Raw genomic sequence first — 26,313 nt, 5'->3', positions numbered from 1 at the left:
ATTATTTTTTATTTGTATTTATTTGAAATGTTATTAAAACAAGCTTTAGTTGTATTCTGTGAGTTCGTATTTTATTTTAGATGTATTTATTTTTTAATAGAACTACCATAGTAGCTTTATGTCACCAAGTTGGAAATACATGGAAGAAAGCTCACCGTCCTGCCTGTGCGGATTTTATTTTGACAGGAACTGAACAGGAAGTCTTGTAAGTCTTTGCACTTTGGTGGTTTTTGGTCACCGGCTCGCGGCACCACAGCAGATCTCCGGCTGCCGTCGCTTCACATCACATCACATCAGGAGGTAAGACGAACACTCAGCCTTCGTTTTGGGGTCCAGCTGTGCCGTTTGTGGCTCATCCAGATGTTTGTGTGTAAGATTAAATCTGTGACTGTCGGCAAAGTTTACTCCTGATGTGGTCGCGCAGGTGCGTAAACGCGTAAAGAGTGGAACCGTGGCTTTGCGCGTAAAATGTGATGTGGTGGAAGCGCGGGGTAGACGTGGGTGGATGCGCTGTTTTGTTTTGGGATTTTTTGGCATGTCTTGGCATCCGTCCTCCTCACCGCAGTGCCCGTGCACATCATCAGCAGTTTGCCCTGGGAGGCAGCGAGCACTTATGAGCCATGTGTTGCTCTCAGTGTCGCTTGAATCGAATGAGGAGATCCACAGAGCGTAACGTTGGCCCGGAGGAGGGCTCAGGCAACGTTTTCAGGGAAGCACGGGGAACGGGTCAGACCAGTACCGAGGAGCGACTCAGCTGCTGCAGCTGCGGCGTGTCGGTGCGTCACTCCGCCGACCTGTCACTGCGCACTTCTTCCTTTTTCAGCCGTCGATCTATTTTGCAGCGAAACACTTCCTCCATACCAGTCAGTGTGTAACACAACTCACCATCCTCACCCAGCACCTTGTAATAAGCAAAATTACCTTTCAGTCGCCTTTAGGGCCAATTTTCCTGGTTAAAGCGCGAAAGTTTACGCTCTCTGCTTCTTGTTTGCGTGTCTGTTTCCACAGCTTATGTGGCACTGTAACACAACATTACACACACACTCAGCCGGTGCTTCAGGTACCCTAAGGGACAGCTTCCACACTTTAAACACACATGCTCAGAGAAATCAAACCGGTTAGGTTGTGTAAACTTAGAGATTTCTTTTTCTTTTGGGGGTTGAGCCAGCCTCTGTCGTGTTAGATAACGCCTGCTTAAATGTGAGTATCTGCTTGTTAACATTTTAACCATTTCCAGTCCAAATGCTCAATTAGCCCTCAAAATCTATCAAACGCTGAGGTGCCTGAGCGTTAAAAATGTTCAGCTATAATAAAATAATGAGTGTGGCTTTGCTCCCTGGTGTTTAACATCCAGAGATGCATGAAAACGAGGATTTATGAGCTTTAGCTAAGCAAGAAGGTCGATTTTAAAGATGATATGCTGTGTTCTGACTGAAGTATGTAACGCTGGATGGACACAGAGGCAGAAGGGCTCTGGGTATGGTAGTTGGCAGATTATGATGTGTGCGTGATGCAGCTAACAGGGCTACATTTAGGCTGAGATAAACATATTAGCACAGCTAAGGCAGAGGAGGTTAAAGGTCCCTGAAAAATGACCAAACTCGAGTCAAGAGAGTGTCTGAGTGTCTGCAACATGAGCTCAGACATTAATATGTTGCTGCATGATTTGAATTATGAAAAAGTCCTGATCCTAAGCTTAATGTCCACACTGAAAGCGTTCAAACATTTGATGCTGTCATATAAACGATGAGTTTTTAGAAACTTAAAGACATCCTGCTCATAAATAATCCCATCCCATAATAATCATAAAAAATGCTTAAAACACAGAGAATAGCTAAACAGGTTTTGGAAGTTCATGTTTGCTCAGAAAAATGAGACACACGACGAAAGGCTCATCCAAAGCAGGAAACGGGGTCGATACGTCATCACTTTACAGATTGCATGTCTGATATAGTCCGCACTTTTTCAGCAGTGTTGCTGTGTCCAGAGTGAGTGTGTCACAGCATTGTGAGTGTATAATATCTAAACTAAGCAGAATATCAGGTGAAACCATTTGAGTTGAGATGATAAGCTGTTTTCTCTTTAACCTGCAAGTGGGTTAATATATGAGGCCAGCTGTAAGGTACTTTTATAGGGAATTGGATCATTAGTGTTCCAAAAATATCTATATGTACAGAAGTTTGACATTATACACTCAGATTGCTTTAAAGTTTCCACTTTTCACGACTGCATTGTGATAGTTTGCTGTGACCTGTGGATGATGGACCTGGAATAGAAAGATTTACTGCTGCAGAACGTGACTGATGCATAAATGACCTTCAGTGTTAAACAAACAGAACCATCAAAAAGTCACAAATGACTCCACCTGGTTATTTAAGCGTATTTAAACAGTACCTGTAGTTCGTAATCAAAATAGTTAATTCAACGTTTAAGTTCACCATCACCTTCCTGTTTTTAAAAGATTCCAGTGTTTAAGGTTTCACAGTTCAGAAAGCCTGCAGAGAGTTCCTTTTAACAAAGTTGCATCATCGCTGCTGCTGCAAGATTTTTGTGGGGCAACAAAATTACAGTTCAGGTCAGTGATGAAGTTTGTTGAGACACTGCTAGGATGCGATGAGATGGACAGGAAGTGTAAGCAGGAAGTCTGAAGACAAGTGCGGGAAAAGTGACACGTGGTGTCTGTTCTTGTGTTGTTTCACACAGACCTGCTTCTCCAGTGTGTCGGAGGGTTTTATTTTTGTTGGTCTGATTTAAACGGAGCAGAGTTGACTCGCTCGCTTCCATGGAGACTGTCGAGGCTGATTAATAGGACCGGCTTGTACGCAGGTAGGATATGCTGTGTTTATTGGCGCTTCCAGCAAAACACAGGCCACAGCGTGGGGAGTGCTTAATTGACTTTGTGGGCGTGGGCGTGTGTGCTTTTCCAGCCAACACACACACATGCTGATAGAGAGCTCAAGGGGCACTGGGAGCGGTGGGTTTGGTCCAGCCTTTAATCAATATTATCAGTAGCTAAATGTCATGACTTTGCAGAACTGAAGACCGATACAGTAAAGTGCAGTAAGATACAGCTGCTGAAGTTCAAATACATCTGGCTCATAAAACAACTGATAACACGGAGCAAAATATACACACATGGATCAGCTGATTAGCCAATAAACAATCTTTCTCATTTTTCAGTTTATTAAATGTTTTGTATTATTTTGTTAATACAACCCCCCAGGTGTGTTTTAAAGGGAGGCTTTGTATTATGTTTTTCTTTTTAGTTTATTCAATGAAACCCACAACTTAACAATATTCTGATTTATTTCTAATTAAATGAAAAAATGTACATTTATTTTTAAAATTCTGTGTCTTTAATTATTTTTTTTAGATAAATTAAAATAATTTTAATTTAATTTTATGCTTCTCTTTAAATATCTTGCAAAATAGCTGACAAACCTTTGAGTGTAATTTAAATATTTGAAAAATCCATCAGTGATATTAAAAAATGAGTTTGTGCTGCTGCAACGTGTCGGCTCCTCTGTTTGCAAAAAGAAGTCAGATCCTATAGAAGTCAATGATAAAATGACCCGACTTCTCACTTGATTTATGACACCAGGACACATGTTCCTTATGGGTTTATGGCCTCAGTTGCTATTTTAAAGTCTTATTAAGACATCGTGATGCTTGTTTTGGTAGTTAAGGTCTCCTTAGAGTTATGGAGCAGGATAAAGCGGGGTATGATTTACAGCGTGGCTGCCCTGTGAGCCCTTTCTCAGCACATTTGGTTTGAGAACAACCACATGACAAAGCTCAAAGTGATCCAAGGCTTCAGTATAAGATATGATGGTGGGTAAAGTGACAGTGGCTGCAGCCATCTATTATATACAGTCTTTGGTCACAGCTCTACTACACTCCTTCGCACCAAACTGGGCAAAGCCTTTCTTTAAGGAGCTGGCTGTGCGCTTGATGGCCGCACAGGGCAGACTGTCGATGCAGAGCTGGAAGCACTCTTGTCTCAAGTAACGTCATGTTGTCTCTTCACTGGAACAAAAGGCCCTGAACAAACACAGAAGTGAATATGCTTCAAGTATTAAAATCCCCGGATTTATGTCAGTACTGCTGCATCTGTTTGAGGTAGAGCTAGTTTAGTCTTTGTGTCTTTGTTACGGATATGATAATGAGGAAAGACGATTCATTTAGATCGAAGCTTCAAATAGCCGCCCAGAGATGTTTTAAACATGGCTGCCAAGTGTTGAGACTTTCATCTAGAGGGACTTGGCGATCAGTCAAGATATCCCTGAAGGAGAGCTGCCCGTCAAGTCACAGTTAGTCACGTCTCTTTTTGAATAAAGCACACTGAATTTGCTGAGACGGGAGCAAAACAAATTCTGATTTATTAATGTGACTTGACTGTGTCTCAGAGTTAAAGAGATGATCTTGTAGCTGAAAGGTCGCAAGCTTGAGCTTCACCTCAGGAGCACGTCGACTTGAATTAAGTCTGCTCCCATCAGTGCCATCGAGTCGAATCTGAATAGCCAGGAGTCGCACAAACTGCAGTTATTTGGTGTTTTCAGGAGAATCTAATCACCGTGAAGGAAAATGTGGCCTGTGTCTGTTTGCAGTCGAGACAGCCATCAGAGGAAGATTTAATCAACGCCGTGAGCAAACCTGTTAGAAATCAGAGACTCGCCTGAAGCTCCTGACATTAATCTGCTGCTGAGCTTTTCGGTAAAGCTGAAGGTGTTAAACAAACCAGCAGCAGTCTATGATTCTGGAAACGAGAGGAAAGTGGGACAGGGCCATTAAAACATTTAAAATCCCTTCTTTATATTAATGTGTTTAAGCCGTATGAGTTTAAAAAAGCAGTATAAGTTACACTAGCATATATTTAACAGATTAATTTAAAGGGACTTTATTTCAGAATCAATTGAACCCTTTTTTAATCTTCTGGCCTGTAAGCAACGAACATGCAGAAAACCTTCTAACCTACCATTGAGTTAGACTGGGAGAGGAGGTTAACACAAAGGTCACCCGGAGGATCTCCTTTTAAAAAGGTTCACTCCTTAATGAGTACTTTTATTTTAGATGCATATCATACAGAAAATAAAAGATTTGGGGTTATTGGCGGCAGTTCGTCTTGTAATCGGAAGGTTGCCGGTTCGAGTCCCAGCTCGGAAATTGTGTCTTTGGGCAAGACAGAGGGCCCGTGGCGCCAGTGTCCGGCAGCCTCGCCTCTGTCAGTGCGCCCCAGGGCAGCTGTGGCTACAATGTAGCTGCCATCACCAGTGTGAATGTGTGGATGCCTGGATGTTGTGTAAAGCGCTTTGGGGTCCTCAGGGACTAGAAAAGCGCTATACAAATACAGGCCATTTACCATATTTTATTCTTCCAGTGCTCATTTTCTGGTCCCTGTTTACATTCGTGGACTCTACTAGAGTAGCTTTGCATGATTCACATTCAGAATAAACCTTTCTAATCGAATACTGAGCCTTGATGCAGTTTATGATCTGTGTGAAACAGGCTGTTTTAGCTCCTCGTAGGTCTGAGCAACAGACGGGTGGAGCGTTTCAGCCTGAGTTTACCATATACAGGATAACCTCCCTCGCTGACATCATTCAGAGCTCAGACAAGGAAAAAGTTTTCAGAGGATGCTGAAAAATGAGCTTTTGGCTCCCAGGGAGTATTTGTACATGCACTGACCTCGTTATTAGAAACTGTAGCTGTTGGCTGACTAAAAGAATAACTCAAGCTGGGAATCTGACTCCATCCCAGGCAGACCAACAGATTGTTGATTTTGTGTTCATGTTGTATCTGCAGGTGTAACAGTAAACCTCACTCTGACTATTTACCTATACAAAGACAAGACGCACAAACTAACTGGTCCATGCTAAGCAGCTAGTTCTTCATATGTGCCCGAACCAGCTCGCTGAAGAGTCCAATCTGAGCCACTAGATTAAAAACATTTTTTTCACTGTATTCTGTTCTTCAGAAAGGACGAAGTAATGCTTAAACCATTAAATAACAAAGTGAGATATATTTTCATCGTCAGTATTCAATTACTTGACTGAAAAGTTCCTGTTTTTCCATCTACAGATGCAGCATTCAATCTCCATTTATTTATTTTCACTTTTTTAAACAATGCAAGACATTTGCTGTGGTGCAACAAATAACTTCTGCTTTTACTTGTTCTGTGCTTGTTCTCTAATTTCACTGATTGATTCTTTGCTGAGTGTGAGGTGAAAGAAAGGTGCAGCAGGATTTCTTTGTAATGGGACAAAACTGTGAGATCTTTTAGGCTTTTGATTTATAAAATGATGGGTTAGAGGATGAGCTTGGGCTACATGTGTTTTACTAACATGACTTTAACTCCTGTGAATCAAGCCAAACTCAGAAACTGCACACGTTTCCTGAACCTGCACATGCATCAAGCGTTTCATTGCGCAAACAGGAAAAGTATGCATGTTTCAGCTGGTGCTTTTTGTTGGCCTGGTGATTTCTTTCTATTTTTGGACCTTTATCTTCGACATCACTCCTTCTATAGCTAACTAAAAATAACTGGAGAAGCTTGAAGACGTTACACGCATCTGTTAACTATTATTCTATTGCTGATTTTATAGTCTCGCTGCTCTTAACCGGCATTTTAATATGAGCATCTGTAACAGTGCAACAGAAAATGCAGAATAAGTCCTCTTTAAATGTTTGGTGGTGTCATAAAAAGAATCACTGGCCTCAAAAAATTACTCAGGCTTGTAGTTTCTGAGCAGTTTTCTGTCAAATGGATACATTTGCTGGATATCCTGATGAAATCCAGTTATTTCACTTCAGTTCTGACTGGAAATGTGTTTTTTTTAATCCTTTTCATGACGGTGACTCAGTTTGCTGTGGGAGTGTCAGCTGGATGCCTGACATCTCTTAGTAAATCGAGTTGTACACAGAGTCCGTTGTGCCACTGGTTTGGCTGGTGAGCTCTCATGATCTGTGTCAGGAGATTATGATCATGTGATAGTGGTGAAAGATGGCGTCAAGAAATGTTATCGAGAACGAAATGCTGAGTGTTCTGATGCTGAAAGAGACGGATACAAATCGGGCGTCTTTCCTACTCGTTCTTACTTCAGCGATAAGACTCACACACACACAAACACACACACTCTCAGCGACACATTTCTACTGCGAGAAAAAGGAAGTGTGTTGCAACCTTGAGCCCAGATGCAGTTCGTCTTCATCTGAGCTCTCCAATGTTGCTCAAACAATCTACGCTACAGTTCAAAAAGTATTTACTCCACCCATCCAAATAGTTGAATTCAGGTGTTCCCATTACTCTCATGGCCACAGGTGTATAAAAGCCAGCATGTAGGCGTGCAGACTGCTTCTACAAACATCTGGGACAGAAGTCACGAAGTGCTGGGCTACGTGAAATCACAGAGTGGGGTCGAGGTCGCCAACTTTCTGCAGTCAACCACTACAGACCTCCAAGCTTCACAATTAGCTCAAGAGTTTCCACGACCGAGCAGCTGCACCCAAGTCTTACATCACCAACGGCAACGCAAAGTGTCCGATGCAGTGATGTAAAACGTGCTGCTACAGGACTCTGGAGCAGCGGAGACGCGTTCTCTGACGTGATGAATCACACTTTTCTGTCTGGCAGTCTGATGGATGAGTCTGGGTTTGGCGGTTGCCAGGAGACCGGTACATGTAAAGTTTGGTTGAGGGGGGAGTTTAGCGTGAGGGGTTTGTTTTCACATGTTGGGCTCAGCCCCTTAGATTCAGCCAAACAAACTCTTAATGCTTCAGCATATCAAGACAATTTGGACAGTTCCACGCTCCCAACTTTGTAGGAGATAAAGAAAGAGAAATCACTTTCTATATATCAAGTCCTCGGTTGGAGATGTTCAAAAATCAGACTTCAATAGAGCGAGCTGGATCTGATGCTGCGTGCTGTGAAGCATGCCCTGCTTTAACATGCTTTTTGCATCTAATGGGACCACATTTTGCAAAATAAACAACACGCTGATTAATAAGACTCAAATCTAGTGACAGCGATCATAAACTCACCAGGAAATAGTTTAGTGAGGTCGTAAACCAGCCCAGAGGAAACGCTAAACCAGACAGTCTGCTGTTTGTTTGTGTGTTTGTTTTCTGGCTCTAAGCATTTAGCATTTATCAAACAGTGATAGTTATTTAAGTAATAATGGTGATCAGATGGTGCACACCTTCCAGTGTGTTCTGTTAAATCAGCTCAAACAGGCGCACGTTCACTCGTTTTTTAGCGTTTAGCAGGAAAAGAGGACGACCCGTGATAAATAAAAGGGAGCGACGTGTTAATAAAACTAGTCGACTGATGGACTCTGGCTCTGTGCTGCTGTTTAACTCAACTCTATCAGAAGATTAACAGGTTATCCTGCTTTATATGTGAGTGTTGTCTTCCTTGTCCAATTTGATTGACTTTAGTTTACAGAAGAACGACAGGACTGACACGTTTCTAAAGTCTGGCTTTTAGCCGATGGCTGTGAAGAAAGCAGGGTTAACATGTCGCTGTCTTTGGCTGCCTAAGAGGGGGAATTGAGTCAGCAGACAGTCCATCATTTTCCACAGATTTCTGTGGAAAATGATGGAAACTACAGACGGATAGAAAAAAAGGACTCTCTTCACCTAGAGAGAGAGATTGGACAGATAACCTGTAACCTGCATAGTTTGTGGTTTTAAATCTGACCTCCTTTGAGACAAACGTCCACAATATCACTTCCTCCTATTCTGTCAAGCCCGGTTAAAACAGTCTGTTATTCTGATAAAAGCTGCAACATTTAAGGGTCATTCAGATAATCGGAGAATTCAGATCCATTATTTCATGCTGGCTGCAGGCTAATAAGACATGTTTCTTTTCCCAGCGATGTTTTCTAGCTCCTCCCAGGGATCCCGAGTTGTTCCTTTCAGACCAAAAAAGAAGAGCATAGAAACTCATGCATGGGTGGCAGATAAAAATGAGTGAAGTGCTCAGTGGGGGACTTGATGAGAGTTCATCAACAGTCTGAACCTATAGGAGAATTACTAAGGGTTAAAGTCACCTGACCCAGGCCTAACTTGAAGAGGAAAACCTAATCTTTAAAGGTGTCTGTCTCCTGATTGACGAAGAGTTTAAATTCAGTTCTGAGTCTAATGGGAGGCAGTGAAGAGAAGCTTATATGGAAGAAATTCGATCTCTCTTTGTAGTTCCTGTTAATACTCTTTACGCTTTGTAGAACAACTGACGGGTTTTCATGCCGTGTTTGGAACATGCTGATAATAACAGAGCAGTGCAGTCCTGGACATGTGAGCAATGATGTGCGGCCCCGTGTTTATGCCATCTTTGCCTCTTTGTCCTTCCAGAAGGAAATGTTGCCCAGGTGTGTGTGCAGACCTGATCGGTGTGACAGGTGATGCAGCTGTCAGAGCTGACCACTAAGTGTCACTGTCGTGTTGTCTTCATTGTCATCGCATTTAGTGAACAGTTATGTTTCTCCTGCACTTTAAAGGCTTTCAGTAAAGTGTAATTATCACCATGTCCTGGGTCTGTGTATGTTAACAGTGTGATTTTATTACCTTGTGTGTTTTGTGTCTGAGTCATGGAGGAGCTGAGCTTCCTGCAACAGCTCTACCCAGTAATTACAGGATGACATGTGCATTGTGGAAGGAAATCACTTAAGCAGGTCATTGTTTTAGACCGCTGAGAGGCTCTGATTCCTAAAACGGAACTTTCCACATGCATGCTGGGAAGTCAGTGAAAGAACCGCTGCCTTATTTCAACATTTTGTTCTTTAAAACCATTAAAAGCAATAAAAAACAAAGAGAGAAATACAGAAACCAAAGGCAGCTGCAGCACATGAAATACCGTTATTGTCTTATTGTTAATTCAAAAGGAGTGACAAACCAAACCCTGCATGGTACACAGCCGTGAATTATTAAAGCCCCGTTGGAATTATCATTATTATTACATGCCCATGCATATGTGATGAGTTTTCCGGATTTTGGATATAAAAGAGATTTTATTGTCTTTAAATTAAAATAATATGATCCTTAAAAAAAATGTAGGGTCATTGTAGCCTGTTGGTAGTCTTGATGGCCGTCTGTGCTTCCTAATATCTGTCAAAGTTAACCCCGGCCTGTTCGTACAGTTGCTGGTGGGAATTATGAGAGCGTGACACATTAATGGCTCTATGTGACAGTGAACATGTTAATAAGGGGAAAATGTGTAACTTCCTTGTGTGTAGCTAACCACCAGTGCAGACTGTCCACCACCTAAAAAACAAACAAGAACTGCCTTATTGTCTGGAAACCCCACATGCTGACATTTCTTTCATCTTGCAATAACAAATTGAACTGTCAAATTAGAAGCGGCTGTTTTTGCTCAGATATGAATTCAGGTATGCTTTGGCCTCTCTACAAGTTAAGGCTGTGTTTCATCAAAGTGTTTCAGGGCGGAGCTGGGTGTCTTTAATGGCCTGTAAGATCAGCCAGGAACATCATCACCGTGTCAGCTAAGAGGAATAGTGGAGCCGGTTGTCGCTTAATGATCGTCTTTTACAAGGACGAGCTGTCAGAGCATTGAGCTGCATCAGAAAATAGCAGCATGCGGTGCAGGGGCTGCTCTACACGCAGACCTGTTATCGTGCCAGGTGTTTGCCTTTGATGTAACTTGTTAATGACCTTTTTAAGGCAGATTGTGTTCAGTCGGTTTCTTATTTTAGGACCTTGTAGTTGGTTCATAAACATTCAAACATTCTTCTGTTTTCAGAGGCCTGGGTTTCACAAGATCATTTCACAGGATCCTGTGACTTTTCTCACTTTCTTCTTCTTCTTCTTTTTTCAGCAGCTGACATGACACCTCTGCAAGAGAGTGTTTCAGTGCAACGGCCGCCCTACATGCTTATTAAAAAGACGAGATTAAAATAGCTGCACGCTTTCCAGCGTTCAACATCATCCTATTAATACTGCAGCTGATTTTCTTTCTTTTTTTTAAATTAATTTCAAAGCTACTTTCATAAGAATGTTTTTATCTGTCACCAAAATTACAATTCATGAAAAACAGATGGTTTGACTTTGAAGTCATGGTTTACTAATTCAGGGCTTAAAGTCAACATTTTCTGTTTAAAATACTTTGCTAAATCTACATTACCTAAAATACCATTAGAGTGTGAAGAAACAGCGGCTGTGATGTTATGTGTTGCTGAGATATCGACTAAAGTTGAACTGGGACGGGGCTGTAATCTCATGTAATACCATTTTAATCCACAAGATGGTACAGCGAGTCAGTGTAGCGTCCATCTTGCCCTGAGTTCAACCTGAGATATTCAAACATGGATATGGACCACGTTTGTTATTCATGTTAGCTGTGTTTTCATAGCGTTGTAACTTAAAAACTCCCCAAAAACAAACAGAATAATTAGAGACTGCAATAATCAACCTTGTGTGCAGCTGGTGGTGTCCTTCATAATCATTCTGCGACGGAAAATGCTTATCGGGCTGCACAGGAATCATTTTGTTGCAGTACCACTTAGGGCAGTGCGATATGGCCAAAAATATTTATCACGATGTACATTTGAAAATTTGCGATAACGATATAACTGACGATATAATTGACACTAGACAAAATGCTTTACAACTCCACAACTTTATTAGTGCAAGAAAAACCCCATCAATGTATTTTCACTTAAACAAGCAGCTTTTTTATGTTCATTAAAGTTATATAAAAACGTAACAGTGCAAATTCCTCGCTGACAGTTTAACCAAAAGGCATTTCCAGTGGAAACTGGCCGACATATCCTCAACATAACCATGTAGAATATCCACAAAACGTATCCACACACAGTACGGTAATATTATGTTGAAGCACGTATCACTCCACGAGGCTCCCGACTACGGCAGCCATAATGTTTCAACAATCCATCAAGCGGTGCGGGTTCGTAGCTTAGCAAAGTCGTACGAAAACATTTTTTGGCAGATTTTTGAGCGCCGTGTGCCACATAAAATCGGTTTGGTAATAACGACGGCCGCTTGCATGCTCTACCAAAAATAGTGCTTTGTTGTGTATCTGAGGGACGAAAGCTAAACCGGCTCCACATCACTGAAGTTGCAGCATTTTTACAAACCAGTTCTGGTTCATCTGTTTCATTCAACGATCTGCTTTCGCTCTTCTCATACTGCGTCACCGAAATGCTTTTTCCACCATGTGCGTATGAAAACAAAGGCACTGCGCATGCGCGTTTTACCCACATTCTTTCGCGATATTTCATTCTCTTATCATTGCCTAACATTATACTGATATTACCTGAATGGTATGATATGGCCCAGCCCTAGTACCACTACTTTTAGATTACCTCTATGTCACTGTATAAACTCAGAATATTGTGTCATTGAGTCATTAGTTTGCTGTCAGCTATGTTTTATGTGCCCTTGATTCTCTAATTCTCTTAAGATAATCTATGAATGTCTTTTGGGTTATAAACTCTTAATCATTAACTTTAATCTGGATAAAACATTGTTTCTCATTCGGGCTTTAAGTAAATATTGATCAGCTCATAAAAAAACTCAGGACTAAAATATATTAATTAGTGATGTGAGATTATAAAATACAGCGGGCAGGAAATGAATAACAAGCACCGTAATTTTAAGGACTAGTTTGTACATTTGGGGGTGGAAGTGACAGGCACCAGACTCCATAGAGAAATGCTGCAATTTAGGCTCAGGCTTCATACATCTTCCTGCCCAGCTTTGTGTGTGTGTGTGCGTCTGCGTGCGTGCGTGTGTTGCAGTGGCTCACATGCAGTGGGTGGGAGTCTGAATGTTTTGGTCCTTTTCTGGAATGTCAAAAATGAGTCACTGCTTGTTCCGGTTGAAAGCTGCTCCGGCTTTCAACTTTACTCTCACTTAGTTCAAGAATTTTTATTATTTTTTAGCCTGAAACAATTTCTCATTCACTCAGAGAAAAATGTGACCGTGCAGGTGTCTGTGCTATCTTCTGAAGATGTCAAAAAAACAGATTTTTTTACAAACCCACACACATATTTCATTCACAATGGAAGAATACAGTGAAGCTGGTGTCATCCAAAAAATACTAGCATGTCCTACTAATGCACGCTCATTGACTGGCAGAGGTTTTGGAAAAGGACACACACACTACCCTAAGATGTATTTACAGCACAAACATCCACGTGTGTTGTGTAGCCATCGCCTTTAACATGACAGTTAATGCTTTGTAAAGCAGCAGAACTACAGCTTCAACCTAAACTGGTTCATTTCTCTGAAAGCTCAGTGTTCTGGTATAAACTGGGTTTTTCAGGTCAAAAGGGTGGAGCTGGATGTTATGTTATAACCTGTGTTAACAAGGTGTGTCTTAACACAATAATAGGCTGTGCAGTGCAGATTTAGGTGTGGTGATTTTAGGCGTTCAGACTTTAAAGAACTACATATGACAAAGAAAACCTTCATAAGCACCCTTCCTGGTTCAGGGGTGTCGAACTACAGGCCTCGAGAGCCGGTGTCCTGCAGGTTTTAGATGACACCCTGGTTCAACACACCTGAATCAAATGATTAGTTCATTACCAGGCCTCTGGAGAACTTCAAGAAATGTTGAGGAGGTAATTTCGCCATTTATCAGCTGTGATGGATCAAGGACACATCTAGAACCTGCAGGACACCGGCTCTCGAGGCCTGGAGTTCAACACCTGCACTGGTTCATTTTCATTCCCACTCCTGTGAGAAGAGTACAGAGAGTTGGCTCTCATCAAACGCTGCGTTGTTGAATTATGATTGAATTTTGTTTTTCTTTTAAAAAAGGCTTAGAGAGCTAACAATTAATTAATTGTCAACAATTTAAAACTTTCTGATTAAAAACTGATGGGCTTTTTCAGCTGTAGCCTGAATTGAAAAGGCAAAACGTGAAAATTATGTAATTTGGTTCTCATGTTAACTGTTTGGCCCTTTAATGCAAACTGGAATAAGAGCAGCCCTCTCATTGGCTACCAAGTGTCCCCCTGGCCAATACGATCTCTTCCCTCCCCCCTTTGTCCCACCCTCTTGAATCTCTCCCTTGTCCGTCTGCCTGGTTGTGGCACTCTGCTCTCAACCTGCAGACTGGCTGTCAGGATCGTGTGTGTGTGTGTGTGTGTGTGTGTGTGTACTGCACACCGCAGCGAGCGTGTGCATGAACGTGTGAACAGATTTAGAAGTGAAGTGGCAGCTTCTTTTTTTCTTCTTCTGAGAGGAAGTGTATTTTCTCGCTGGGAAGAAAAGACATGATGATGATGATGATGATGGTTATAAAGACGTTAAAGATGATGATGGGTGTCCCTCGACCTCCGCGGGCTCAGGTCAGTGGATGCTGATACTCTGTAGAGCTGTTTTGTGGCATTTATGTGTGCGTGCTCCTCAGGATCCTCCTATTGTCACAAACAGCCTGTTTCTGGTTCCCAGTTTCCTCTCCATTTTTTGTTTGTTGCATGTTTTGTATGAGTTTTACACCCGGATGCAGCAGTGTTGTACTTCACTTCTAGTGCACCAGATTTGGTTGAGTAGCAGCTGAGGTTAAATGGCATCAGTGTATGTGTGCATCTGCGCTGTAAGAGGCTGCCAAACAGTCAATCCAAGAGTTTTTCATAGAGATCCACTCACATGTTGGCCGAATGTCAATAACTGGCTCATAAAGCTTTGTTAACTAATATCAGAGGCTAAAGTCTTCTTAGAATGTCGTTTCCTAATCGGAAAGTCAACAGTTCAGTGTTCGGCTTCTTTAGTCTGCATGGAGATGTATCCTTTAACAAGATACTGAACATCCAGAAATGCATACACTATTATATATTGTACATATATTTATTAGTTTCAGGTTGGCCATTCTTGTATTTTGCTCGTTTGTGTTGTTGTGTTTGCACATCTCTGTTGCTTGTGGGGCTCGCACACAAGAATTTCACTCGCATGTGCTGTGCCAGTGTGCCTGCACATGTGATGTGACAATAAAAAGTGATTTGATTTGATTTGAACTGAATGCATTCATTAGAGTGTGTGAATGTTACAGAAGGTGCTTAATCAGGGAATAAAGTGCAGTATGAATGTGTGTGTGAACTTAAAGTGTGTATGCAAAATTACCACTGGGTTTATGAACCAGCAGGCTTCTGCAGCTCCATTTCTCTATTTAAGGAGACACGTTTACTTCCAGGTGAAGCAGTGAAAGTAGTGATGAGCTTGCACAAGCAGGAGAAAGTCAGACTGAAGAAGCTGAAACAATTGTGTCCAAAGAGGAAACCAGGTGCAGCTTCTGAAATGTTTCTACCGGTGTGATGATATATTTGGGTTTATCTTTAGTCTGTGCAGCTGTGCTTTTTGGGCTGACAGAGACATCAATCTAAATGGAAAGAAAAAATGTGGAGGGACTGGACTTGTGATAGAAAAGTGAGAAAAGCTGTGAAGTTCGTGTTGGTGTTTGAATCCAGTTTGATCAGCAGTGTGACTCTGGTGGATAATTAGTGTATCCAGACCACCCAGCTCATCACTTACTGAACAGGCAGTTGACTCCTTGTCTTCTCCAACATATAATCTAAAAATAATATCATCCCCAATTACCTGCATTCATTTTACATTTAAGGTCCTTATTTTATACTATTTAGTTATTGAATCGTTTTCTCATTATTATTTAAGTGTTTTTCTTCTCTTCTGACTTTAAGATAAGGTGAGCAATCACTCGTTTCATTAAACTGAGTTTGTGAAAGCAGGATTAAAGCACATTTAAACTCCCCAGAGACTATTGTTTATCATGACTTGGCACAACAGAAACTTGCTGTGTTTGTTTAGATTTGGTCCGATGGCTTATTTTCATCCTAATGCAAACCGTGATGAAGGTTGGGACTGAACTCAGTCCCTGCCTTTGTACAGACATCATGCATCTCACTGTCTGAAGCTGTCAGTCTACCAACTTTGTATTCATTCAACTTAAAGTAACTTTATTTGAATTGTTATGAAATTCCTTTAAGTTCAGGCTAGTTTCTGAGTGCAGATAACAAATATTTTAGGCAATCCTGACATTATTTTTTTCTTTAGCATAAGAGCTCTGATACATTCTAATATCATTTTAAATAACAAAGAACACTCTTATATTATCTGAGTAAAGTGTGTTTGTGTGAGAGAGGGCTCAGCATCCTGCCACCTGGCTGGCGAGTGATGCTGTGTGGGGGTAATGGGCCACACTGTACCCAATTAATGTGAGTGCTCAGTGGGCCAGACATAATGTATACACACATCCACACACACACTGTCTGCATTAATCAATTTAAAATACTCTTTTGTTATTTCCAAGGTCAACAGTGGGCCTTCAAGCCCAGTTTCCTCCCCTGATTCTGAGATTTATTACAATGCAGCTCCGGGCATGTCCTCACAAAACAGCCTTAAATGGAGAGGATTTATTCTGCAAGCCCTATTGATCTATAGTCTTATATTAACACAGAGCTCACTTTTAGTTCTAACCTACAGAGAGAAAACCTATAAATCTGCAGGTGGAGGCAGGTACAGACAAGCTGGGGAAGAAAGCAGCCAGTCTTATTGGTAATGTTGTTTTTAGGAGGTGGAGGAGACCAAAATTGGAGCAAAAACTGAGGAATTATAATAGTCAGATGGCCATAACTAGCACTACATATTAAAGATAAGATTGCTCTCGAACTGCTGAATATGTTTGCATGAAATAAAATACTCAGATCTTTTTAAAGTATTAATACAAAGAAAATGTAATGTGTCACTTCTTCAATAAACTGTATTTAAAACATTAAAATAACTTTATGAAAAACAAAGAGGTTAAGGTGGGTCTTCTTAGATATATTAATATCATAGGAATCATTATTAAAAGTAATCTGATACTTGTCTTTAATTTAGAAATGATCTAATATCTAAAAAATTATAAACATAATGACACATGATGACAAAAAACCACTGACATCAAGACAAGTCCTTACAATAAATTGTAAATAATGGATGGTTTTGCCCCAAATCCAGCACCCTGAGACAGGAATATGAAATGTTATATTTTTTTTATTTGGTTTGGAGTTGGGACTGTTCAAATTTACCGCCACTTTCAGATAAATGTCAGTGTAACATGGTTTTAAATTGCACTGTGACTGCAAACCTCTAAGTTTAATTAACTTCTGCTAACATTGATGTTACCAACATTGGCATGTTGGCAGAAATAAACCACACGGCTTGTAGACAATTTGTCAGGAAGCCGGAGTACCCGGAGAGAACCCACGCAAACACGGGGAGAACATGCAAACTCCACACAGAAAGACCCCGGCCTGATGGTGGAATTGAACTCAGGACCTTCTTGCTGTGCGGCACCAGTGCTAACCACCGTGCCACCGTGCTGCCCCTGTTCAAGTTTATTTCAAGTATATTTCAACAGATTTGCCGTAACTTTTTCCTTGTGTGCTGAGTATTATTTTCAGATGAAGATTGTTAAATGGCTCCATAGTCAAAGTTGAACCAAAACTTTTTAAAATTCTGATATGGAAAAATTAAGGTTTAAACATCATAAAATAAAACGTTTTAATATTCTTGAAACCAGCGCAGCGAGTTAATTAGATGTTGATTGTTTTACTGGATATTTCAAACCCAGAACATGTCAGATTCAGTTCATATAGAAACTGAAAAGAAATGGCACACAGTACAAGTTTCAGCTCCTCTTTAATTTTTAGAAGTGAAGATTTCTTATTGTGTTATTCCTGCACAGACATGAGAGTGGATGAAAAATTTAGCAGAACTGAAGCCATTTCTGATTTTATTAAGTGTAAAAACTCTAGGCTAAAATTTTCTTTTATGCCATCACACCTCAGATTATTGATTTAATCTGACTGTAGGCCACTTTTCCTCACTTTAGTTAACCTCTCCTTTATTTCTTCCCCTCTTGTTCCATCCCTGCACCACCGGTTCCACCAGCAGCTATTGTTATTGAGACACACCTCAGATACTTTCAATCCGACTCTGATGGAGGAAAAAAACCCAGAAACACTCACGATCTTTGTTCCGTAGCTAGTTTGCATAATACATGCAGTGTACTGCGCGTGTGTATCTTTCTGTGAGGACTGTGTAACTTTCTTTGTTTGTGGTGTTATGGTTCAGTAAAGGCCACAGTATTTGCGTGAAATTTGCTTTTAGTTTGCAACTGAACATATAATTAAGAGTGTGTACTTTTTAACTCAGTAGTGTACTAAGGGGAAAGTCTAATATGCAGGATGTACTAGTAGAATCATGATGCTCTACCTTCTTAAGCTTTTTAAATTATTGGGGTGAAAGGTTAGTATCTAATAGCTAAATATAAGTGGTGACAAGGAAACATTGTATATGGACGTTTTGTTTACGTTGGTTTTAAACCAGTTTATCAAACAGCTCAGAGGCCTACTGATTGGTTGTCAACCCTCTGGCAACCTCTGTTGTCTGTAGGTATTCCCTAAGCAGTTGACAAGTTGTTGCTGTAGTCTGCTGGGTGAATTTAGCAGGGTCCTGTGGTTGGTAGTTTGCTTGGAAGATGTTGACTTGTCTGCTTGTCGGCATCTTCCACTTAAAAAGATTGTAAGAAGATTTTTGGGGCAGCACCTTTTTGCAACCCAGCGACTGCTAAACCCCCAGGTACACTTTCTCTACTAACCCATGGTTGCCAAATGGTTGCAGACCAGTCTCCAGGCCTGTGTGACTGGTGCTAAATGAATAGGGATGGGTATCGTTTAGGTTTTATCCGATACCGGTGCCAAATCGGTATTTTTGAAACAGTGCTCGTGCTTAACGAATGGAGAACACAAACGTTGTCGTCTTATGTTTTTTGTTTTTTTTTTTTTTTTTTTTTTTTTTTTTTTTTTTTTTAGCCGTCTTTTTTCTTTTTTTTTGACTCCACCGTTGAAAATGGATGGAGATCTTTGACTTTAAATTTTGTCACTGCCCTATGAATTTCGACCACTTTTTCTTTGGTCATTTTAGCCTTTTTGGCCAGAGTGAAGGATGTATCTGCCATCAAACATGAAGACAGCCGCATATAACTACGACGGTGTTTGCTAGTTCACCCTACATGCATTAATTTAATAACATAGTTGGCCTACTCAACGTAAATTACACACGAACAACATTAAGCTACTCGCCCGAGAAGAATGACGGCACGGATACCGGTACCCATTCCTATAAATGAACCAAGCTTTTCAGCCTGTGCAAGCTGTGCGTGAGCTTTTTATGGCTCCTGAAGTGGGGCTTCAGGGGGGTAAGGGTAAACAAAAGATTTGAGAACCATTGCTTTAAATGAGCAAAATTAAATACTTATTTTGGGGCTGAGTAAACAAAGTTTTTCAGCATCTTTTTAATGAGATTTGACAAGTGAGAGGTGATTCTGTACATGACTGCTAAAGGGAAAGCTAATTAACTTATTAGTACATAATTAGTACATAATATCTCAACATGCATACAGTTTATTAGACGTCTTCTCTTGAGACGGAAGTCACTGATTGCATTTCCATGTTCATAAAATTTGACTTCTGACTTCGTGTTGGAAGCCATTAGACGATAGTAAACTGTGGCAATAAAGAAAACTGTACAGAGTCAGCAGAAACACTCATGTCGTGGCAGTCAAACTACGATTTACTGGTAAATTAAGTGTTCAAAGTGTGCCAAGAAAACATTCCCCAGTCTATCTGTATTGTTGGCAACAGCATGGAGTCATCTTTTTAAAGCCCAATGACCCTGCTGTCTGCAGTCTCAGCATAAATGAAGTTTTGTTAGAAGTTTTTCTGTCCAGATTTAGTGAACCGATGCTCTTCACAACCTCCAGTTTCAGAAACCTGACACGGCCCTTTATTGTAGTCCATCCACCTCAAAGTTGGTGTGTTTGTGTGACGTGAATCAGTCAGGATTGTTTGATAACTATATAACGCTATAATATTTTTTTCTTTACAACATATTTTCAAACTGGAGATGAAATGTTTGGGTGGATGAAACCGACAAATTAGAAACAAAAATCTGCAACTACAGTAGAAATTCACAGCAGCAGAGGACCATAAACACCCACAAAACTCCATTCAATCTTAGTAATTAGAAAAAAGGTATTTTCACATTGAGAATGCACTGATGATCCACGATGATCTCAGTGTCCTTAAAAACTTTATGTGGGCGATCATAAATGCTCCAATAGTGGATCTTTATTTACCTCAGAGATCGACTGGAGACATGTTTATAACAAACATTATTGACAATATTTCTTTTTATATTTGCTCAGTTTCATTAATAATGGTTAATATCTGTCAGTTAAGCTGTTTTGACGGCTCTAACTGTGCAGCTGGTTGTTGTTCAGCGATATTAGTAAGTTACTGCTCAACATGTTGCATTTACAAAACATACTCTGGAAGCAGAAAAAATAGGATTTCGCTCAAATTTGGCACTTTGGGGTGATTTTTAAACCAAAATCAAATGAAACCTGCTCCAGTCTGGGATATGTGTACAGCATAAGTTACCATAGTGATCTAGCTCGATAAAAACAGAGCCAGCAACTTTGTGACACTAACCAGTCTGACTGTAAACTGGACATATCTCATTAACCCATAAATCTAGCTTTATAGTTGCACCCCTCCAGGCTCATGCATGACCCAACTTGGTAACTTCAAAGTTGGTTACTTAATCTGCACTTCTCCTTTAGTAAGTTAGTGCTTAGTGACGGACAGTACAGTTTTTTCTGTTTGTGTGTGTGTGTGTGTGTGTGTTCGTGTTCGTGTTCCTTCTGACTCTGCAAATGACACTTCAGTGAGTCGTCGTCTTTCCTTCCCTTTCCTACTAGACTTTCAGTATGAAACAAGAAGCTTTGCTCATATTTCTCCTAATATTGCAAAGCAGCTGTTCAGACAGTTTTTCTAACTAAAAATGCAAAGGTCAGGGCTGGAGTGATAATTCCAACGTACTGATGGAGTTTGAATAGCAAATCATTATGTAACTCCTTCATGCTTTAGTTCTGTACTTGGCTGCTGTTTATTTTTTGTTATTGTTTATTTGTGGATAGTTTAATAGGGGGCTTTGTGTGAAATCCTCAAATTTAATAAAAAAGGATTTGGATTAAATCATTTATTTTAAAATGCATGATTTGTGTGTGCGTGTGTGTGTGTGTGTGTGCGTGTGTGTGTGTAAACTGTGATGGCTTGCGTGGCTGTGGGAGAGTTGGATTAACGGTTATTTAGCCAGATTTTTTATCTGTGAATAAACATTGCAAGCAAATGCTCTTTGGGGTTCAGCGGGGTGCGGTTTTCCTGCTTGTGTGGTTGTTCTTGGTGTTTTGTTGGCACAGGAAGTGAAAGCAGACAGACCACAGTGAAACCAGTTCTGACTAAACCCAAACATAACCCATGTTCTTCCTAAGAATGAGCTGTTAGACTTTGTCCGGCAGGAATTGCATCATAATGTCAGAAATCTGACTCCTGCGTGGTTTATTTTTTTAAATAGAGAACAGTAATGAAGCACAATCTTATTATCGACTGTATTTCTGCTGCCTCTTAGAATGTGCTACCTTTAGATAGACGTGTTTTTAGTCAAACATGATGACAGTTTTACAAATAAGCTTCACACCAGAGACCTTGACGGACCTAAATGTGTGATATCACTGGTTTAATGTTTCTGTTAAAATATAAGCAGAGATGAGGTGAAAGTGAATTAAAAATATTTTTCTTTCTTTGGGTTAAATTTAAAAGGGGAAGTCCTCTGCAATCTGAAGGTATCCAATTAATAAACATATCGTAAATCTAAGATCAATCTTTGTTAGATTTGACTATTAAAATTGTTGTTTATGAACAGAGAAAAAAGAAGAAAGAAAAAAGAAGGAAATCATGGACCCGGAATTCTTTGCAGTTTATTTAATGTTTTGTTTTGGTTTTTGTTTTTTTTGTTTTTTTTTTTGAAGGCCAGCCAGGAAGTTGGTTAGCATTGCCTTGGTTCCTTTGATTGAAAGAAAATACCTTTTTTGCAATAATAAAGAAGTTTATCAGTAACATATTATTTGCAACTTAACTGAGATCTTCCTAAAAGCAAAGCACTAACGTTAAACTATAAACTACACCGCATGATGTCAGCATAACCACGAATAACTTCCTATTTTTAGCGTGATGACACTGAAAATGTCTCACAATATAAAAGCTTCATAATTGACAGCTGAGATTTTTACTTAAGCTTCATATTTTTAAGCTCGTCTTAACCCCAGACCTTATTTCAGATGAGTCGGCGTCAAACTTGTCCATTAAAACACATTAAAAACAAGGAAGCTGTGTAGTTATTTCCTGCTTTTAAGCCTCCTCTGCATCACCCTGGAGATGCCCACAAAATGTAATGACGTACAGCATTGAGTTTGAAGTAGAAGCTGGTTCAGGATGATCAATAAAAATGATGGACAGTAAATCAAGCCGTCCATTTTCTTCAAGTTATCTATTTAACAGCCACATTTAACAGGGTGAGAGGTTGGCTGCACCCTGGGCACGTCTGTAGCCTGTCACAGGGCCACCACAGAGACGACTATTCATGCTGAGAAAACAGGAAAATATAAATCAATGAATCTCCAAAAAGTTGATTCTGTTCATCTGGACGCAGCGTTCTGTGGGAGAAACGTTTCGTCACTCATCCAAGTGACTTCTTCAGTCTCAGCTGACTGCAGGTTTCCCCAACCTTATAAACAGTACATTTGCATAATGACTTAAACCAGCCCACTGAGGGAACAATGGACTGGGAGGTCAGTTCCTTAATCATAATTATGCAAACACCGGGTCTCTGTGGCTTTTAAACCCCAAAACACGCTGCGCCAAAAACTCTGTTACTCTGTTAAGTACCAGGAGAATTGCCAGGATTTATACATCGGGGAAACCAAACAACCTCTGGCGAAGCGGATGGCACAACACAGAAGAGCGGCCTCGTCAGGCCAGGACTCTGCAGTCTATTCACACCTACAGGCCAGTGGACACTCAAGGATGAGGATGTACACATCCTGGACAGGGAGGAATGCTGGTTTGAGGGCGGAGTCAAGGAGGCCATTTACATGAAAAGGGAAAGACCATCTCTGAATCAAGGAGGGAGCCTAAGGGTACATCTTTCGCCATCTTACAATGCTGTGATTGAAGCCATTCCCCAACTCTCTGTGAATGGTACTCATGGCCATTGATCAGTGAGTTTTGGTCAGTGATTGTTGATCAATGGTCATGAGAATTTGCATAATTATGATTAAGGAACTGACCCCCCAGCCCATTGTTCCCTCAGTGGGCTGGTTTCAGTCATTATGCAAATGTAGTGTTTATAATATTTGGGGAAACCTGCAGTCAGCTGAGACTGAAGAAGTCACTTGGATGAGTGACGAAACGTTTCTCCCACAGAACGCTACGTCCAGATGAACAGAATCAACTTTTGGAGATTCCTGGATGATTGAGAATGCATCACGACGATAAATCAATGAAAGCATATAAAGAGCTAACTTGAGTTTTTTGAGCCCGTTTTCGCCGTCTGACTAAGATGTGTCCGGGACACCACCTTGTTATTTCAGGAGGCACCGGGGCAGACCCAGAACACACGGGGAGATCATGTTTCTGTGCTGCCTTGGGAACACCTCTGCCTCCTCCCCTCCCCCCCCCGCCTGGAAGAGCTGGAGGAGGGGCTCCAAAACCTGGACCCATTAAGCATCAGAAAATGGATGGATGTCATATGTATCATAGTAAAGCAAGGTGCTGGGTATATTAAAAGCTATGGAGACTGTGAGAATTCATTAGGGGCTCCTGTGGTGGTTCTGGAGGTCAATGTCAACTAGTGTTTAATTCTTATTTGCTCACATGAAAACTGTATACAATTCAGCACACATCAAGATATTTATAGAATTACAGCATGCTGAAAGATTTACGGCATCTTTCAGTTCAATGTTTGAGTTTTATAGCCCACAACGATACTATTTTTCATTCTTATTGAACAAATCTCATTTTAGGCAGCAAGCAGACATGGTTGGAACATGAGTTGGGGGTCAGTGTTCAGCCTGAGGATGTGGTGGAGACCAAAAGTTGAGCTAAAAGAGAGAAAATATCTGATTTTGATTCGTGTGACCTAAACCCAACAGTTAATCTGTCATCATTGCTAAAATGTTTGCAAAAAAATCTGTGGGACAATCCCAAAAGGTTGATTCTGTTCATCTGGACGTAGCATTACATCCAAATGCACAGAATCAACTTTTCGGGATGTCCTTCCCTGGATAATTGAGCATGCATCAAGACTGTGGAACAATCCTCTGACCACAGGCTGATCACCTGATAAAATAAAGTTCACACTTCACCTGAAAGATCTTTAAACATTACAGCTTTAATCTAAGTGGGCTTTACTCAGCTCCAAACGGCAGATAGATGGAACCTGGATATGATAATGTGGATGTTTATATCAGTGATGTCAGTCAGGATTTCAGGATTGCCACACGGTAAAGCATTGCTTTACTTCAGAAACCTTTTCTCGTGCTTTCTTATAAGCGCTCTTATCCATTTTTTAACCTCTATACACATCTTTTCTTTTCCTGGATTCCTCTTTAATCCCCTTTCTTGTACTACAGCCTACCGGTCCATTCTCCTCCTCCTTTATTCTCCCGCAGCGGCAGTTAACCTCACATAAGACACTAATCCAAAGATCAGGATTAACAGAGGAGAAGCACAGGAAGCACATATTCCCCTGTACAATTGTATGTCTTAGCATGCGGAGCAAGAGTTGGGGAAAAAAAGGAAAAACAAACAAAAAGGGATCAGTGGTGTTCACGTGTGCACTCATGAATGAAGAGGATTCACTGGAGAGGATTTTCACACAAACTGACCCAGAAACATGAATGTGAAGAGAAATGCTGTGCGTGGGTGAAACACACCAGTGAGCTTGTCATGTTGGCTGGATGACTCATCCAAAATTTGGGATGTGGACCGGGAATTTTGCATAATTCCAATTAAGAAATTCACCTGAAGTTCTTTTCAGGCAACATGAAATGATCCATTTAATGAACTGAACTGACCGTCAGACAGGAACTGTAATGGGTTTAGAACGCTCTGATGTTGGTCGCTGTGCTGCCGTTAATGATACCCTGACATTTCTTTTCAGTGCACAACCAGCGAGTGGTTACATGTTGACTCTGAGATCAAATGTTTCTCTGTTGGTTTAGACCAGACTCAAGGCTTCCTGATTATTTTTCCCCCACAGCAACTGAACCTGAAGTCTGTAATAAGCAATTAATGTCAGATAAAGAGTTTTAAAAACACATCAGAACAGGATTCTTAGAGCTAGTTTTATCCACAGAGACGGTTGCTTTTAAAATCTAAAAGTTTAATTGGCACATTCTGATCTGTTTTACTCTAGATGACCACATCCAGTTTTGTTCCTTATCTTTGACTTAACCACCATATTCCCTCATTACCTGCCAGGTGAGCCCCGGGCTCCAGACTGAGTGCTAGCCATGCTGCAGCAGATTGAGCCATCGTCCAGCACCCTGCAGCTGGTTGCCAGTGATATGAGCGACATCATGGACAATCTGGACACCCGCGATCTCGATTTAGGCGATGGAGATTATGACACGACAGACACCAATGCACCTGGTACCTGCCATCACTGCACTCTGTACAGGTGTTTCTCTACTTGTTGTGTAAGCGATTTGTTTGTGTAACTGTTTATATTTTTTCAATAGCAGAGGGTTTGCCTTTTAAAGAGATTTACAACACAGTGGGTTTCAAGGAGACAGAGGCCAAAGTCTACCTTTCCTCTCCCATCACTGTCAAAATCCTGGAGGTGGAGCGTTTCACCTCAGTTCAGGACCGCTTCAACCTCACCACGCAGAGGAGCGTCAACAAGGTGAAGAGCTTTTTGTCACTGTAGGGAAGAAAATGCATTTAGCCGTACACTATACATGAAACATGGAGGTAGCCACTGTGACGTCACAGTTTGAGCCAGAAGGGACTATATTTGTAGAAGAGGATGGTGTGCTAAGCTGCAGCTAGATGGTTAGCAAGCTGCATCTGTATATTGTGTGGATGCAACACAGGCACAGATACCTGCTGATTAGGGCTAAGCAAGAAACTGGGTACCAGAGTTTTACTTACCAATACTGTAACATAGGTGATGGGTGAATATCTGTCCATTAAAATGCTCTTAAAAGCACCAGCAGTAAAAATGCACTGAAAAGGTCCATTTTAGTAACTTGATGTAGCTGAGGTTGGGTGTAGCAGCAGCTGAGATGGCATCTACAGTCATGGATAAAGCAGAAGAAGTCATTATTCCAGTTCCAGGGAAACTTTTAGCTGCTTAGGAAAACCAGGTGAC

At 40.8% G+C, this 26,313-nt stretch overlaps 1 protein-coding gene across 4 annotated transcripts in view; it reads left to right on the top strand.

Moving 5' to 3' along the window:
* The first annotated feature begins 271 nt into the window (after positions 1-271).
* LOC101470809 (phospholipase D1) overlaps positions 272-26,313 on the top strand; it is a 50,470-nt gene continuing 24,428 nt past the window's right edge. Inside the window, exons 1-3 of one of the 4 annotated variants that reach the window (XM_004574471.4) lie at positions 272-300; positions 25,422-25,592; positions 25,685-25,845. In XM_004574471.4, coding sequence (XP_004574528.1) covers positions 25,454-25,592; positions 25,685-25,845 — 300 coding nt within the window. In that variant the 5' untranslated portion in view covers positions 272-300; positions 25,422-25,453. Of the gene's footprint in view, positions 301-2,693; positions 2,827-14,098; positions 14,328-25,421; positions 25,593-25,681; positions 25,846-26,313 lie in introns of those variants that run through there. The other 3 variants (XM_004574468.4, XM_076888442.1, XM_004574469.5) reach the window with 3 other exon arrangements.

The sequence above is a fragment of the Maylandia zebra genome, linkage group LG9 (genome assembly GCF_041146795.1).
Source record: "Maylandia zebra isolate NMK-2024a linkage group LG9, Mzebra_GT3a, whole genome shotgun sequence".
Lineage (NCBI taxonomy): Eukaryota > Metazoa > Chordata > Actinopteri > Cichliformes > Cichlidae > Maylandia > Maylandia zebra.
The sequence above is the reverse complement of the archived record's forward strand: the minus strand, read 5'-3'. Positions and strand labels throughout refer to the sequence as shown.